This window comes from Anguilla rostrata, chromosome 3 (assembly GCF_018555375.3).
Source record: "Anguilla rostrata isolate EN2019 chromosome 3, ASM1855537v3, whole genome shotgun sequence".
Classification (NCBI taxonomy): Eukaryota; Metazoa; Chordata; class Actinopteri; order Anguilliformes; family Anguillidae; genus Anguilla; species Anguilla rostrata.
The window spans coordinates 56076116-56094060 of record NC_057935.1 but is presented as its reverse complement, the minus strand read 5'-3'; the positions used below and the strand labels follow the sequence as shown (position 1 = coordinate 56094060).

Below are 17945 nucleotides of genomic sequence, written 5' to 3'. Positions count from 1 at the left end.
ATGCCTTTACCCTTTACTCCTCTCTTAAATCAGACCAAACCCCGACATGCAAGGTGCTTGGACAAATTTATGCTAACTAATAAACAACTTTCTGCGCTTGGTGAGTCCCAAGTGTGAGGTTTTAGAAGCAGAGCAGGGACTAGATTGCATGGTGGGTGTTAATAGATTACATTTTAAAGTTTTGCCTGCTTTGTGGCACAGATTATTAAATTTATTATTATTATTATTATTATTATTATTATTATATATGGAATGCTGAGCAGACATCTCAGTTGCTTTCTGGGCTCCATTGCAGTGGCTCTGATAAGATCCTGATGCATTGCCCTTGTGTCCTGGCCTGGTCTGTTAGACAGTGAGCAGGGGGGCCCAGCCTAGACCAGCTAGCCAGTGAGGTGTGCCCCAGGCATAACTGCCCTGGGGGCAAAGGGCACGTAGCCGTGGGTCTCATTGCTGTAGCTCACTGATCTTCACTCGATTATCTGCCCCGGCGGCGAAGCTGGGCGTGGGAGCAGACCACATTCATCTGAAGCGCATCACGCTAATCGGGTCCCGCGCTTGTGTAAACAGCCCGGGAGATTTCACATGCGGCTGCGCAGCTGCAGGCGTCTGTGGGGCTGCTGTGCCCTAGCGGTGTCCGTCGGATGCACACAGGCAGTGTCCTTCAGGTGTGGCAGCGTCTGTGGGATGCACACAGGCAGTGTCTGTCCTTCAGGCATGGCAGCATCTGTGGGACACATACAGGTCCCTATTACAGCACAGTCACATGACACTGGAGACACAAAGGGTGGGAGGGAACTGTAAGTTCTAAGACTTGCTGAAAATGCAGGAATGAACTAGAAATAAATGTCCCACTATTTCGCCTGGCCATAGTAGTAGGTCTACTGGTAGATTCCCCCAAATCTTTTGTTATTTTCCTGTACTGACACTTATGTCTACATGGTTGACAGATCCTTGATAAAAGCTCAAGACCAAGGTACTCAAACTGACTGCTGTGTTTCAGATTTTATTTTAAGTATATGGTCCTAAATGCATCCAGAACATTATAGAGTATAACTAAGCCAATTAAATGAAGCTACTCGTGTGAAGAGAAAGCAGATTTATAAGTACAGAGCTGGACTGCATAGAACACAGGCCTGTTTTCATCTCTCAGGTGTAGTTTCACCGTTTGTCTCTGACTATTCAAGGTTACTGAATTCTCCCACTAGCTGATCTTCTAGTGAAAGGGAAAACTCCTTGACCAGCCAGTACAAGGAACAGTAGCTCTTGGGGTCAGGGAGTAGGTACCTCCCTCGCTTTGTCAGCTAGTGGGAGTTGGCACTGGACTCTCATCCCAGCTACTTCTCTCATTGTAATGACTGGCTGAACTGTGATTGGACGTGGTTATCCTGCTGCATGAGCTAAGTCGCCCCTCTGTTTCTGACCCTTCGGACAGATAAAAGGGAAATGGAATATCCTTAGCCAGCACATTTCTCACTATGTAGCTCATCATGTTGATGCTACTTTTTTCATTAATAGCCTCATGCTAACACACACAAACACACTGCTAATGTGGGCTTCCACATTAAAGTTCCCAGCTCAGCTCAGCCCAGCCTTAATGAAACCCCTGTAATTATTACGCTCGTTATAACGGCATGTCCTCAGCGTTTGACCTGGTTCCGCTCTCAGCCCTGCTGGCGTGTCTTTCTGCCACTTCCTCCTCCCCCACTGAATCTGACACCGATGGCATTTGAGCGTGCCGGCCAGCCACGGCAGGCTCGCGGCGGAAGTGTCGGTTTGGAGACGGCCAGGGCGGCCCCGGCTGTGATGACACGGCGGCTCGGGTTTCAGGCCGAGGGGGAGGCCGAGGGCGGGGCCGCTCCTCCTCGCGCCCTGACGTGTTCCGAGAGGACAGCGTTTTCTGAGCTCGCGCACGCGACGGGTATGGCCGCGCAGACAGCCGCCTTCCCTTCGCCGGTTAGGCGAGGGCGCCGTGTGTTTGGCAGGATAAGGGGCATGACAGGTGACTGAAGCTAGGTGAGGGTCCAGGCACGAAGACGGGGAGGAGGAGGACAGGAGAAGAGAGCGAGCGCTTCAGCACGTCGCGGCGCTAATGAACTCCTCTCAGGCTGTGTTTACAGGGCGAGTGCCAAGCTGGCAACGCGCGCTGCATAGGTGACAAGTATAGACGGCTTTTTTTAGGAATGTTGGGCACCGCCAGCCCTCTCCTGGACCCCCTGAGAGGGCGTTCAGACAGCAGACCCCCAGAATGGCTAGCCACTCTCAGTCCAAACACAGGAGACGGGGTCGCTGATGAACGCCGTCTTTATCAGAAATGTTTGTGATTGGAAGGTCCTCCAAAATGTGGATAGGCAGCAACAGCTTCTTTTCCCTCTGCAGTTCAGAGCTCAACAACTATTTACCCCGCACAGGTGACACAGACTGATCACATGGGTCCAGTCTGCCGCAGGTACTATGCTGCTTTGCCTTTATGATGAAACAAGGAATAACTCTGCTGAACTCTTCCTGTTTTCAGTAATGTCACACGGTATTTGGGGGTGCATCATTGCAGTATGTGTGCAGTATACTGTATGTTACCCGGCCAGGACGCTTGAAACCCATATTTTTATATATGACTCTTTTTACAGTACATACTGTTGTTTTCTACGTAGTCTACACTGTGAACTGTATTGGATGAGTCTCAAAGTCTCATTCAGGGCTGATTGTATGCCTCAGTCAGACCTGGCCTTCTGGCAGTTTTTGTCCATAGTGCTAAAGTCCTAAAACATGGGAAGTGCAGAATGGGACTGATACAAAAACAAAACGACAAAAGCTGTGAGCAGTGGGGGAAGAGTATTTTCAGTGCTGGAGTGGGGCTGTGGCCCTCCTGTTATCCAGACCTGTCTCTGCTTGGGTGCCCCCTCTGAAAAGGACCGTTCCTACTCGAGGGCCTCCTCTTCAGCATGATCTGGAGCTGAAACAGTCCAGGGTCATTAGGCACTGTTAAAGCAGCCTTTTGAGGACTGACCTGCACAGGGTGGAGCCTCTGTTTCGTTCTGAGAGATAGTTTAGTTTAGAAAAGTGTTATAATCCATCAAAGGCAAATGATTTCACTCTCCTGGCAGCCATGGAGAGTTTGGTTATTTCTTCTGCAGGTTTATACAAATGCAGTTCTCTGTAGACAGGGGAAAGTGAGACAGACATGCTGTTATGGCATCCAGTTCAACTCGCATTTCTGTACGGGAAATGGGAGACAGATGGGAGACAGGCTTGCGCAATCCTCTGGCCCCTGATTGTGACCTGGCAGACAGGACTGGGGCAGTTAGAAAGGTCCTGCCACCTGCAGTTACTGTGCGCATCCTGGTCCAGCGGCCATAGCCAGTGTCATTGTTTTATTATAAAAACCTGAACCAAACAAAACAGTGACTTCAACAAGCACAAGTCTTTTATTGATGTCCAGATGTTATTTGGCCATTTTCCTTTTGTGGGGTTGAATTTAACTACATTTTCTAGTCTCTGAACATCTTGCTTAAGTTAGATCCTGATTACAATGGAATACAAATAGAGACTGATGTGTTTTCCCAGCTCTCATGGGATAGGCAGGTGTTCTCTTTTTATGTTAGTGCCACCTAGTGCTTGTATGGGAAACTGCACCACACTCCTGAACATCATTTCTTTGTAATGCACATTTAAAATATATTCCTAAGAACAGTTCAACAACACCTGAAATTCAGCATACTCAGGAAAAACTGATTGTTCTCCCGATGAATGAAAAAATAACTGATAAGGCACCACTTTTAAAAGAAATGGGTTTAATACAGCAAAATTGGGTAATTGACCCTTCAGAAGACTATGATTTTCATAATTAACCTCAGAACTATACTTTTGCTTTTTTGTTCAGCTTTCTTATTATATATAGTACACATTATATTTTTAGGTGCCACACACTTTCTTGAAACCCCTGCTATTTGGGAGGGTGCATTCTCTCCTCTGAAATAAGATGCTGGTTCTTTTCTATAGTCCACAAGTTGTGCTGGCTCATGTTGGAGGAAGACATTTTGAGGCAGTTTGAGCAAGTTTGGGGAAGTAGACTGTGGGCACTTGCCTTACCAGCAGGGGTCACTGTTGAGCAGTGAGACACAGTCACTCTGGCCCTCCCTCTGTGGACCAGGTCCACAGTCCAGATTCAATAACAGACCATGGGGGTCCACCTACACTCTGGAACAGGCTGAGCTGCCCAGCAGCTGCTTCACAATTCTTTTTTAAGATCCAATTATAAATTTTCATTGGTGACTAAAGAAAATCATGTGTTGGATATGATCAGTATCAAAATCAGCTCCATAATCCATAACCCACTTTCAAATATAAAGCAGTATAGTACAGACTACTCCCTACCAGCTTTTTTCTCTTGCTGTTCTTCCTGAACTGACCTCCCTCACTCTGGGCAGTTATGGGCTGCCCTGCAGCAAACCATCCAGATTCATTTTGCTTTTTTTGCCAAGTACATTTGAAAGGAGACACCCATGCCACTTTAAAACCACTTCTTGGCCTGCATTGAATGCCACACCTTTTTCATTCAGACAGACAGAAAGCCTGTGTTGAATGCAAAAATTCCTGTGAGGTGATAGTAACTTAGGTGGGGGAAATTTAATATTGTTATATGTTAACAGTGCAAAGGAAGATACACTTTTGGGGGGAAAAAAGGCAACTAATATCAAACATTATCTTTTATCATACTGTTAGGATGATTTTATCAGGAAAATATATGATGTAGGTAGACATGGTACCTTCATGCATGATGAAGCACTAATCTCATCAGTTGGTCAAGTACGTACACTTAGCAGACGCTACAATGAGGAGTGTAGGTAAAGAAAGATGAGTATTTAAGAAGAGAAAGTGAGGGTTGGCATGTATATTTGAACTATTTGCAGAATTTAGGTGTAATGACATGACATTTTATATATACTGTAACTTTCAAAACCCAATGTTACTGCACAGAATGTACCGAAAAGGTACATGATACAGTGTGTGGGAAATTTATAAAAAACACACAAGCATTACAGATGGGCTGAACAAATTGGTTTTGAGTTCAATTTAAAAGTATGAATGTTGCTGTTATCCCAGATATGCTGGCCAAGGGAGTTCCAAAGCTTGGGGATAGTGAAACTGAAAGCTCTGTCTCGAATCGCATGGAGCCCATTCGCAAAACTGATTCGGACAGGTTGCTAAGAACCTCTTAAAATTACCCAAATGCCCTCTGAATGTGACTGTGCCCTAGTGTGGAAACTACATTCATGAAAGATCTGCATGGAACATTTTTAGCTGATGGACGATTACGGCACATAACCTTCATCAGCGTAATGGTTTTGGCAGTCGTGTACACCTAACCCTAAAGCGGCACCTCAGTTGTACTAGCTAATGAATGAGGAACTGCTGTACCATTAAGCTCTTGTGTGGGAACCCAGAGTTGAAACTGTGCTACTTTCGTAAGGAGGAATAAGGGGAGAAATTCTCTTTCATGTTGTATATCAAGCTTATGTAATGGCGGTGTTTCTGTCTGTCCTGACAGGCTTGCCATGGCTGTGTATCGGGATCGAACTGTGACTGCAGTGGAGTGAAAGGAGCGAAGGTGAGTGTCTCACACACCCGTCCTGGGTGTGGCCTCATCACCCCCCCCCCCCCGCATCGGTCCTTCCGGCCATCAGTCCCAGTCCGGAGGACACACAGGACACTGCTGCTGCAGGTAGCCAAGACCACGAGGAGTCACATGCCTGTGCAAGTCACTCGACCACAGTTTTGACCTTGCCCGTGCCCACTTTCAGTCATAGTCAGCTAATAGCATGACCCAGCCTCAAACCTGTAACAACAGAGCTGAGCCTCTGCTTGTGGTGAGCACGTTCATGGACTGAGTCACACGGTTCACTTGTTCTTTGGATGAAAATCAAAGAGCGCCTGTTTTGAAAAGCATCTTATCTACATTATCCCAACACAACTGTGAGAAGCAGGTAGGTCTTTGAAGTTTGTTCTAGCGGAGGAGAAAAGAAAGTTAGCTGTGGTCTGTATGCATGCTTAGTGTCCTCTGAAGTGGGCCAGGTTCTCCTTTTTAATGTGCACCACAAGGGAACAACAAACAGCACAGATTCCTTGCTGTACCCACGTTATGCTCACATTTCACCTCATTTCGCACAGGGGGCAACTGGCTTTAGGACTGTGGGTTTTGTTACCTCCTTCTTCAAATGACTGTTAATGCAATTAAATCTGTTGAACCTGGTCCATATGCCTGCCAACCAGTCAACACTCTGAATGTATTAGTGCTTCTCGTATGTGTACTGGTTATGATTTGAATATATATATTATTTCTGTTTGTTATTTTGGTTCTTCAACATGTTGCTCCCTTTGTCCTACTCCCTAACTCATTAAGTATTCAGACTCATTATGTATCTGCACGTCTTCACCAGTTACACTGCACTAATAATGCAAACTGAGCAACTCTTAAAAGCTGTTTAATTCTTCCCAAGTTTTGTTGGCTGTGCATACTAATGTGCTGTAGGGATACAGTATGCCTTTATGACAGCCGTATGTGGAACAAGACAGAAATGTGAGTAACTGTAACAGTTTTAGCCTTGGCCTAATGCTATCTTTTCTTAGCACTAGTCTCCTGATGATAATCTTGCCCCTTACAAAGAATACATTTTTGTGTTTAGTTGAATTCCAAATCCCTTCCTTCCCCCAAGGTAAGGTATATTACAGTCCTGGATTTAATCAGCATTTATCTGTTTTGACTAGCCATTAATTGCAGGTGTAACTGTTTTTGCCACAGACCTATTTTGGTGATTTCATTTAGCTGAAGGCCATACTTGCATTTAACTGTGAGTCATAGTTTAAGACAGGGCGTAACATGATAAAATATTAGCCCTTCCAGTCTGACTGTGACTGCCTGTCAGTAATTGGGTGTAGTTAAATTATATTACTGTACCTGTCATTCTTTTGGGATTAATCTTTTGAATGAGTCACGCTCTTTGAGGCCAGCCTCAGTATCACTGCTCTTCTGAAGTGCCGCTCTCTAACGCTGTATGTGTCCCGCTTCGCAGGGGGAGAGAGGCTTTCCAGGACTACAGGGCCAGCCAGGGGTGCCAGGGTTTCCTGGGCCGGAGGGCCCTCTTGGACCGAGGGGAGAGAAGGTTGGGGCCCCCTCCATTCTAATCATACCATAGATACTGTCTTGTCTACAACACCACTCCACTCGTTCAGCAGTACACTGCTGGGGATGCCAAACGACTAACGCTTTCTCCCTGGCAGGGCAATGATGGGCCTCCAGGACCGGCTGGACCAAAAGGAATCAGAGTAAGTACTCAACTGTTGGCTCACTAAATGTTTAGGTAGTAAGAACAACCCATAGCCATGCTCTGGAACAAAACAAGTTAGAGACATGTATTAACTGAGAAAAGAATGGAAAAGGCAAATATTGCCTAGGGCACACTGCACAGGGTTACAGGCTGTAGTGCTTATAGTATAACCTGGAGGATGAGGTCAAGATCCAGAAACAGAAAGATCCTGTTAAATCTACTGATATATGCACTTGTAGTCTTGTATTATATGAAATGTCAAGCCATACCCATTTCCAAAAAAAGCAAAGCAAGGATATTTGGGGAGATGCAACTGTATTATCTGCATAATGGAAAGGATCAAGGCATATCAGGATCCTGAAGTAGTAAATTTGCTATCCAGATTGGGCATAATGCCAAGAGGATGTAATATACATGTAAGTCACAGAAGGTTATACCAGAAATAATTTGTTTGGCCACATTTAGAATGTGGTTTTGAATGTAAGTGGTTGACAAGATAATAAGAACTGAATGGCCTGTTCTTTTCAAAAGTACTTATCAGTGGAAAACCACAGGTATTTGTTACATGAAATGTGAGTGAGACTTCCATGCTGTGGATTACAGATTACATCTTTTACATTGATAAAAAGATTATTAAATTTAGACCATCAGCCAGGAGCTAGTTTGTACTGGCCAATTTTTTTTACTTTGAAGGCACATATGTATTGACATTACCACATACCTCCAGATATTGTTCGAAGTTGTGTGATGCCATGTTAATGTACAGTGCCCTTGAGAGAGGATGTACTATATGTATTGTGAATGGCGAAAAACAGTTATTCTGTTTCAGCTGTTTAAGTGTTCATATGATCTTGTTTGCAGGGTCCACCAGGGCTTCCTGGCTTTCCTGGAACCCCAGGGATTCCAGTGAGTTTTATGTTCCACTCCTGATATTCGCAACTCCTTCACTCATAGGAGCATCACCGAAATGAATTTGTTTTGTCCCCAAGAATTACCATGAAGGGGCTTCAGGGTGGCTCTGATCCTTCACATCCCCTTCATAATGAATTTGACATGCTCCCCTCTGGGAGGCGCTATAGAGTACCCAGAGCCTCAGAGCCTCAGATCCAGAGCCTCAAAAAACATATTTAAGAAGTCTTTCATTCCACATACCATTGCTTTGATAAATACTTAATATTTTGACCATAGCAATCTAATGTACTGGGAAGGTACTTGGAGCTCTGTTGTGCTGTGTTGTCTATGTACTGGGTTGTTCGTGGCCTGTATTGTCAAAACCTATATTGTTAGTATTGTGTTGTTTTCTAGCCTGTATTGTGTGACTGCTTTTTTTTGTAACTATGGTGAAGCCAAAGGCAAATTTCCACAAAAGTGGACAATAAAGTATCTATCTATCTATCTATCTCAGCCTGTTGAGGCATTGTTTAGTGGATGGCTCCCATGTGTGGGATCGAATTCGGACAGTGCCAGTGCCAGATGTGGCTGGCTGCCCCACAGAGTGACATATAATCAGCTGCAGCACCACCCAGTGATGAAATTTGCCTGATTGCAGCATCTCATTGCTCACTAGCAGCCTCTGCTGGTCAAATGGGCATCCTGAAAGTCCACCTGTTAAACTGCATGTTCAGTGTCTTTCCCTGATACAATGTCTGTGTGAGCCCCACTTGCAAACTGTGGTGTGATAACAAGTGGCAGCATTTTCTTGTGCTCAGAGGAGGATACGTGCTTGTCTGAATCAAAATAAATAATGTGGATTACAACAACAAACACTGATATAAATATCTGTGTATAATTGTACATGTTATTGTACGTCACTTTGGGAGGAAAGGGAGAAAAACTATTATAATGTAAATAATTACCCCTGCACTCTGTCTTAATCAGTCGTTACCCTTTTCTTCTACTTTCACTCTCCCTCTCCGTGTAGCTTTCCGTTCATTAACTGTCTCTTGTGGTGTCATTCACCTTTTCCCTCCGATCATCTGAACAGTACATGTTATGTTATGTTATCTTTTGTTAAATTATCTTATGTTATAGTCCATCTCACCATCTCTTGCCTCTGCAGGGTCTTCCAGGACAGGACGGACCTCCAGGACCGAGGGGAACTCCAGGGTGTAACGGGACAAAGGTAAGTGTCACTAAGGAACTAAGGCCTTCCATGAGAGGAAACATGTAGATCAGTTTAATTCAGTTTTAGTAAATGTTAGGGCTACCCAACTCTGTTTCTGGAGATCAACTGTCCTGTTGGTTTTCACTCCAAATCCTAACAAAGCACACCTAATTCAACAACTCGAGATACCTATCTTTTACCTGATAAATTAGGGCTGAAATGAAAACCTACAGCTAGATCTCCAGAAACAGGGTTAGGCCGCCCTGTTCTAAGCATTCTTGCCAGAGCTCTGTGATGATACAGCCTCCCCCGCTGGCTACATTGTGCACTGCATTGGCATTCTAATGCCAGTGGTCTAAGTCAGGAGTTTTCAACCTGCTCTCATCCAGTTTTATTGAAGGTGTTTATAAAGATGATTTTGAGATTTTAGACCACCTAAAGTACCTTCATGGACCCCCCGATGAAAGTCCAGGGTCTAATTAGTTTTTATTGTGTTCTTGTTTGCAGGGGGACCGTGGATTTCCAGGAAGCTCTGGCCTTCCGGGGATACAAGGGTTTCCAGTGAGTTGGATGTATTGTTTGTAAATAAGTAAATAAAGACATGTATTTTCAACCACCATAAATAATTTTGCATTGAGATTAAATGTGATGCGCTCTACTTCTTCCATTTTTTCTCGTTAGGGTCCTCCCGGTCTACCAGGTCCCAAGGCAAGTTTTTACATTTAATTTGTTCATCCTCTTATGCTTTGCTCCAGATAGTGCAGTCTTATGAATAAATAAATATATGAGCCTTTTGAAATTTTTTGTTAAAATAAATATAAATATAAGCCCTTTTTAATTTAGGCATTGAGAGACAAACAGCTCACCCATATCAACGTGTTTATTGCAGAGCTAAAAGGAGCACTGCACATCATTTTTAGCTGCTTAGGCAATGTCTAAATGTGTTGATTTATTTCTGCTGGTATGCACTCAACTTCCATTTTATATAGTGTCATTACGCTTGATGCCACAGTTAGATCATGAAATGCATACAAACATTTTTAGTTATTGCTATATGTGTATGCGCTATGACAGTGTATGTTATAGTTATAAAGTAGTCCACAGGTGTAAAATGTTATGTGCATTATGAAAAAATGAGGTTCTTTGCCAGCCACTAATCTGATAGGCTGGCAACTGTTGTAACTGCATGAGTTCAGCTTCCTATGATACTATTGGTTGGTGTGTTCCAGTAATTATTTTTTCATGAAAGTACTAAATATACTAGTAGTGAAAAATAGTTTTGTTGCTGATAAAAATGTGTTACCTTCTGTACATGTGATTGTGATCTGTCTGTGATCATTTTATTTTCTGTAAGGACACATCAAGGAACTTACAACCTTTGGTTTAACATACATTTTGAAAGGCTATAACTTACACTGTAATGCATGGAGTGTGTGTGACTATTTAGAAAAATGAACAAATTTTAATATGTGGCAGCCCTTAAGATAGCTGACTAGGCTGGCTACGGTCATTTCACTGGTTTACACATAATCAGTGTGTGAATTGATCTACAATGTTTGTGATCTCATATTATCTGGCTGTGGTTCTGATGAAGGCACAGTTGTTCTGAAATCTTGATGTTAATGCAGTCATTGGGCTGGCAGTGTGCATGCTCATTTCTTTGTTGTTTACCTGTCACTATGGTGGTAAGTCAGATTTGGTGCCCTTACCCCACCCTTTTGCCTCTGCAGGGGGACCCTGGTGAAGTCATCTCATCAAACCAATTTGGACAGAAAGGAGATCCTGGTTTACCGGGCCTCCCCGGTGTACCCGTAAGTGACAGATTTTAGGGTTCAGCTGTAAATTTAGTGCACACAGAACATATTACCTCAGCTCAGCAAAATGCAAGACACTAAATGTGAAAGGAATTTGTTTCAGAATATTATGGATTAACAGCTCCGGGCCCTGTACATCCTGTGCAGTTACATATTTCATTTTATATTGCAAAATGTCCTCAGATCAGTATTCCAGACAGTGCTGGAACCAGTGCTGGAGAGCCATTGCTTCACCAAGAAACAAAGACGGAGTTAACCCTTCCTTCGCTGTTTAATTACGGCCAGTGCAATGCTGTGGAGTGTTCGGATGGTGAACTCAACATTGTTCTCTATTTCAGGGAAACCCAGGACCTCAGGGATTGCCTGGTCCGATTGGTCCAACGGGCCCCCGTGGTTATGAGGTACACCAGGAACCCTTTCTTTCGGGTTACTTTTGTTGCTTTACATGGAAAACGTCAAGGCTAGGCAAGAATTTGCCAAGATGACTAAAAAGTACACGTTTATTGTAATCACACTGGCCAGTGGGAAGATCACTGAAACACGACACAAGTTTGTGGCACAGTGGCCTTCTATGCACTGGTCTTCTAACCTAGTTTAAATACCATTGGGGGGCTGGCATGACATGACGCACATGTCCCATCTTATCTTGTGTGGGTCCGTCTTTTTGTTCCATAATGACATGCGCTTTGTTCATCAACTTCGCATGCTATTAGTCTGATACCTTATGGTGCCTGATACCTTATGGTGTCTTGATGTCCATTGAAGGAGGCCAGAGGCCTTTCCCACCATGGCCCTTGACCTCAGGCCACACAATTTACAACCCAGACCCCAAAGACCAGGCCTCGCCTGCTATACTAAATCATTAATCAATACACACATGCTTAACTATTCCCAAAAGGCCTGTACTCTGAACCCATCACTCTGTTAGTCCATTGTATAAACTCTTAATGTAAACTGGAAAAATGTTGTATCAACCAGGAGTGCTCTAAGCATATGTAAGCTGTATGCTCACAGAATACTTTGAGATAACCTGATCAAGTTTGATGGGGATTTAGTGAAATGAAAAGTTATTGTAAGGGCTTTTTGTGTTGGAAATACTAAAGCGTGCATCAATGTTACATTTGTTTTTCAGGGCCGTCCTGGGCCTCCTGGTCCCCCTGGACCCAAGGTATGATTTTGTCCCCAACTTCCACATTAACTTTTGAAGTTTTCAAAATGATCCACCCATCTGCATAATTTGCAATGATTCTATTGTTCATGCATCCATCCCTCCATGTTTCCGTATACATGTCTGTCTGGCATTTGACGTAACAACAAAACCATGTGGGTTCTAAACATTTCTTAATGCCTGTTTGTGCGTCTGTCACTTTTGCCTGCCCGCCCCACATACTTACATGTTTGTTCCCTCCTCACGCAGGGTAACATGGGTTTGAACTTCCAAGGACCTAAAGGAGAGAAGGTAGGACTTGCGCACGGATTCCCCTCAGTGTCAGAGTTCTGTGTGGATGTGGTGGCTCCAGATGACAGCCGTGTATGTGTGTGCAGGGTGAAACGGGTCTTGCAGGGCCTCCGGGGCCCCCTGGACAGATCGGAGAACAGAAGAGGCCGACGGCCTCTGAGGTGCAGAGAGGAGATAAGGTACAGGAGAATCACCCCCGACTTGTGATTGAAGTGGATGTGTCAAGCAAAGGGTTAAACTATATTTTGCCTTGGTAGAATTGAGACATATCTGCAACTTTTAGCTTTACTTTTTTAATGAACAGTGGATGTTAGTGTTTTCATTTCATAGTGTCTTGTTTTCTTTTCAGTGTACAGGAATCATATTGTTCACTGGTCGTGTCTGCGCATGAACTGTTCAGAATTGTGTTACTCTGTTGCTATTCTCAGATTATACCACTAGATGGCACTGCAGAAAATGGCATGTGCACATAACATTACAAAGGCCATTGGTGGCTTCAGTGATTCTCTTTAGACCCACAGTGGATTTGTACAATATATTTTATGTTTATGTTTTATGATTATGTTTTATGACTATGTCTTAAAATTGAATGCAATACTTTTGTGTTTCAGGGGGATCGGGGACTTCCTGGAGAGCCTGGTGAACCTGGCCTCCCAGGGCCTCCTGTACGTACCGCACTCAGTCTGTTTGTCATGTGTATATCCAATACCTGTGTGTAGGTATACAAACTTTTTCTGTTCATATACAGATGGTTTTTTACAGTAGTCATATATGTGCATCCAGATGGATGTGTGTATGTTCTGCTGCCTCACCCACTCTCCTCTTTCTATCCATTTCTGAAGATGACCATTTGTATACTCAATCTCAGTTTGTATACTGAATCTATATACTATGTTCATAGCTCCTGTAATAAATAATTTCTTAAGAATTCCCACTTGTTGTTCACATTTTAGTCAAATCAGAGGAAATCCACATACACTGCTAATAGTGATCGTGCTCCGAAAGGAACAAGAAATTATGTTTGTCAAATGCGAGTGTACTGGAACCGGAAGAATGTTGTTAATGTTCCTAAGAAAATGCTGTTGTGTTTCCAGGGTCCTGCCAGCGGTCCAGCAGGCTCAAAAGGAGAGCCAGGTGAACCTGGAAAAAGGGTGAGTGTTGCTTGCTTATCTGTTGCCCTTCATACTGACATCCAGGGCCCGGCAGGTAGACCCTTTCTCACTTCTGTACTTTGTGAGGAAACATTTGATCGCACTCGATTATGTCAACTAGACTGAGATGCCCAGAGCTGATCCAAAGGACTTAGCATGAGCGCCATGCACTCTGATTGAATCTGCCTCTGAAACAAAGGGTGGTCAGCTGTCTGCTCCTAAGTGTGTGTGTACATATTGTCACATGACACTAATTTGGCTGTTGCTCAGAAAATAAAAGATGGACAGCTAGAGATGTTGTGAAGCTGAAGAGTTTGAACATCTTGTCTGTTTGGTATCTCAGGGGAAGCCAGGTAAAGATGGAGACCCAGGTCCAGGAGGATTCCCGGTGAGCAGTCTGAAACCAATGGTTCAGTTTAGATTATGAGAGTTAAAATATTAGTCCTTGTTTTTGTAATATAATCTTTCTCCCTCCCTTTTTAATCTCTCTCTCATTTACAGGGTCAGAAAGGAGAGCCAGGCCAACCAGGTCTAGCAGGCCGAGATGGCGAGAGGGTAAAACTATTTCAGATTTCACCATTTGTCTAGGATGAATTAGCACATACCATAAAACATGAAATGCTCTAAATGTATGTTAATCCTTAATACACACTTCCAGGGTGAAAAAGGAGATCGTGGCTACCCTGGGCCTCCGGGCGCTGTAAGTATTTTCCCTTTATTTCTTTTACAATTATTATTTCATAGTCATTCACAAAATCTTTGATTTCAATCAAGAAATTTTACATATCACAATAGTATGAAGCAAGCAGTTTTATAATTTATGCTTTGTCTCTACAAAATTTGTTGGACTTCACTCATGTCTGGCGTGAAGTATAATAGAAGTGTATTTATAGTGCTACAATTAAAAGTATTCTATAGTGATATGCACAGATTTGTCAGTATCCTATAGGCCCTATTAGACTTGACGTGTAAATCCCAGGTGTCAGACACCAGTACTGGTGGGTCACAGTGTCTGCTGGTTTTCGGGGTGTTTTCGGCACCAGTGGTTCACTTAAGTCATTGATTGGGTAAAAAATCCACAGACCTTGTTTTCAAGGCCTTAATTGGCAGATGGCAAGGAAACAACTAAAAACCGCAGACACTGTAGCCTGTTGGGACTTTAGTTTGACAACCCTACTCTAGTTGATCACCTAGCAAGGATGTGTTTTAAGGTTTAGCTAAAAAAAGTAGATAAGAGTAGACCAATCATAATTGTCTGTATACAGTTAAACCAATTGTCACATTAACTTAATGCATTCAAGCATGTTCTAAAGTGATAAAATATCAGTGCAGGCTTGGGGGCAAGTTACTCCCTGAATACCCACTTCGGCCAAGCTTGTAAACCTGCAGACTGGGGAGTGAAGTGATATCCAATCATGCTTTTCATGTCTGCCACTTGCGCATTGGCTACAAAAGAGAGGAGAGTGTGCACATTCGTACTCAAGTGTAGCAATGGAAGGAAGGGGCTGGATGGAACTGAACGTGTGTGGGCAGGCATGGACAGCTCAGAGCTTTTCTCTAAGCACTGTGGCATGGGGAGCAAGCAGTAGTAAGAGGAGAGCAGGTGGAGGAGAGGGTCAGCACAGGGAACCTTTCCATGTAATCAAGGAACAAAACACCCTTTTTTTGCACCTCCTTCGCTATTCAACTCCTTCACTGTGAGTGGCCCTCGTTATGACATTAGAAAAAAACATCATTGAGTGGCACTTCTTGGAGTGGTTAGGGGAGGGCTTAGAAGGCCACCTCAGGACTCAGCACTGGTCAGTTTAAACACATAATCCTAGGCATTGTGCATGATCCCAGTTTTCTCTGTGATGCTGTGTATTATCATGTTGTTCCCTACAATGTTATTGTAGATCTTGTGTATAGCGAGTAATGATGCTGGATGTAAATCTGTACGTTCATATGAACCCGTGCAACATGGGAAAACTCATGGATGAGCATTGAAACAAATGTGGCAGGTGCTGAGTGGACCGAACTTCGACAGAGTGGGGCCCAAAGGTGACAAGGGTTTCCAAGGGTTGCCCGGGCAGAAAGGGGACCGTGGCTTGCAAGGTATGTGGTAGCAGACATTTGGAGACAGCATTTTTGCTTTTTTATATTACATTAAACATTATATGCTCCCAAACACCCTAGTGGGACACAATACAGCAGGTTTTCCACTGCCGTTACACCTTTCATGTTTTTACAACTCAGAATGCATACTTAATGAATTGAGTCAATTGTCAATGAGCAGCATTCATTCACCTTTTCCCTTGAATTTGACTTCAAAATAAATTTGACTGAATAAGGAAGTGTTATTTAATTCTAAACAAATACAATTTGGTAGGTTAATATTGTTGAAATCTGAACTCACCAAAGTATGTTTGTAAGGAAATAAAATTTAACACTTGCATGTAATTGTGTCTGAAGGTTAATGACATATCAGTAAATACCTGAGGTACTATGGTAATGGAACTTTTCCTCAGGGGAATGAAGGACCGCATAGATCAGAGCAACTGAGCATTGTCTTGACTGGCCTTACTGTACACTTTCTAACAAAGTCATAAAATGAAGTCTTTCAATTTATGGTTACATAACATGTAAGAATTCAAGAATGTGTCATTACATAAGTGTTTGCAAGAAAGACAGTGTGTGGTATTATCCTCTCCAAAAACCTGTGGGTGAATTTGCCGGATGTGCAAGCATTATGCTTTTATTGATTCATACGTAGCCCAGTCTGTTGTTATTTGTATATGAATAGATAAAAGGTTGAGCCTTCTGTGATTTTTGCCCATGTTCGTCAGGTTTCACTGGACCTCCCGGACCGCCAGGGTTACCAGGTAAGTGTCAAAATTAAAACAAAAGTCTATCCCAGAGATTGGAAAATGCAGTGTCTGGTTACTGTTGGAGAATAGTTGATCCAGTGAAAATACAATGGCTGTGCGTGACATCACAGGGCAGGGCACACCCTGTACGGGTGGTAGGCCCACTGTGCAAAAAGTGTAGTCCATTGGCATAATTTCTGCACAGCTTGTGGACTGCGGAGTGGAAGTAGCAGCTGACCACACATCCTTCAGAGAATGTACGCTGGCCTGAACTTTCCTGTATTGGCAATCGGCAATGGACTTAAAATTGTGTTTGGACTTTCCAAATTTGGGACAAAGGAAAAATGGGGAATAAAGGTGTTTTAAAATTACACAAAAATGACGCAAATATGCCTGAGAAAAGCCCTTCTAATATACAGTATATTGGTCTGAGTCTCCTTCACTGAAATAGTCATTCTAGATTACAGATACACAGTGACATAAGATGGGCTGTTACTCAGTAACTGGTTCTTCAGAGTCATGTTCTACTGTCCATAGCCACGTTTATGGTCTGGTATATTTGACCTGTGCCATGATATGCTTTTCCTACAGGGGAGGGGTCTGCTGGTATACCTGGATCACCTGGTTTTCCTGGAGAAAGGGGCCATAAAGGAGATGAGGGGTCGCCAGGTATCTCCTTACCTGGACCCCCAGGTAGGCCTGGACAACCAGGTCAGTCTGGACCTCCCGGGCCCCCAGGACCCCCAGGACAAATAATTGATGGTGGAGACTGCCTCCCAGGAGCCCCAGGGTTGCCTGGGCTACAGGGAGAACGTGGCTTCCCTGGAGAATCAGGGCAGAAAGGTTAGTGTTGTACTACTGTCTCACTGTTCCATACTAAAATTCCTTGCAAAGAGTATTCTTGTGCTTCTTGCGGATAGCATTATGCGCTGTGTGATTTCTCAGGTGAAAAGGGTGAGACCTGTGTTAACTGTTTCGTCAATGGGATTACCATCCCTGGACCTCCTGGCCCCTCTGGTCCCCAAGGATTGCCAGGTAAGACTGGTTCCTGCGTCGTTGACAAATTGAGCCAGAGAAGCATACTCTCATTGTTCTACAAGCTGTTCTGTAAGCTGGCTTTTCTAAGTGTGACGATGGTCTTCCATCTTGCAGGAACCCCTGGATTCCCTGGGCCCAAAGGTGACAGAGGATTTCCAGGAAGCGTTGGTCCGAGCGGGGGTCCTGTAAGCATCCTTGGTGTTCTTTTCTC

General features: G+C 43.7%; 1 protein-coding gene across 2 annotated transcripts in view; it reads left to right on the top strand.

Moving 5' to 3' along the window:
* col4a5 (collagen, type IV, alpha 5 (Alport syndrome)) overlaps window positions 1–17945 on the top strand; it is a 53877-nt gene that overhangs the window by 17411 nt on the left and 18521 nt on the right. For both annotated transcript variants that reach the window (XM_064328446.1, XM_064328447.1), the window contains exons 2-23: window positions 5546–5605; window positions 7068–7157; window positions 7276–7320; window positions 8184–8228; window positions 9382–9444; window positions 9934–9987; window positions 10108–10134; window positions 11157–11237; window positions 11579–11641; window positions 12373–12408; window positions 12658–12699; window positions 12786–12878; window positions 13311–13364; window positions 13794–13850; window positions 14194–14238; window positions 14352–14405; window positions 14509–14550; window positions 15851–15944; window positions 16676–16711; window positions 17288–17539; window positions 17642–17731; window positions 17849–17919. In XM_064328446.1, the coding sequence (XP_064184516.1) occupies window positions 5546–5605; window positions 7068–7157; window positions 7276–7320; window positions 8184–8228; window positions 9382–9444; window positions 9934–9987; window positions 10108–10134; window positions 11157–11237; window positions 11579–11641; window positions 12373–12408; window positions 12658–12699; window positions 12786–12878; window positions 13311–13364; window positions 13794–13850; window positions 14194–14238; window positions 14352–14405; window positions 14509–14550; window positions 15851–15944; window positions 16676–16711; window positions 17288–17539; window positions 17642–17731; window positions 17849–17919 (1494 nt within the window). The remainder of the gene's footprint in view (window positions 1–5545; window positions 5606–7067; window positions 7158–7275; window positions 7321–8183; window positions 8229–9381; window positions 9445–9933; window positions 9988–10107; window positions 10135–11156; window positions 11238–11578; window positions 11642–12372; window positions 12409–12657; window positions 12700–12785; window positions 12879–13310; window positions 13365–13793; window positions 13851–14193; window positions 14239–14351; window positions 14406–14508; window positions 14551–15850; window positions 15945–16675; window positions 16712–17287; window positions 17540–17641; window positions 17732–17848; window positions 17920–17945) is intronic.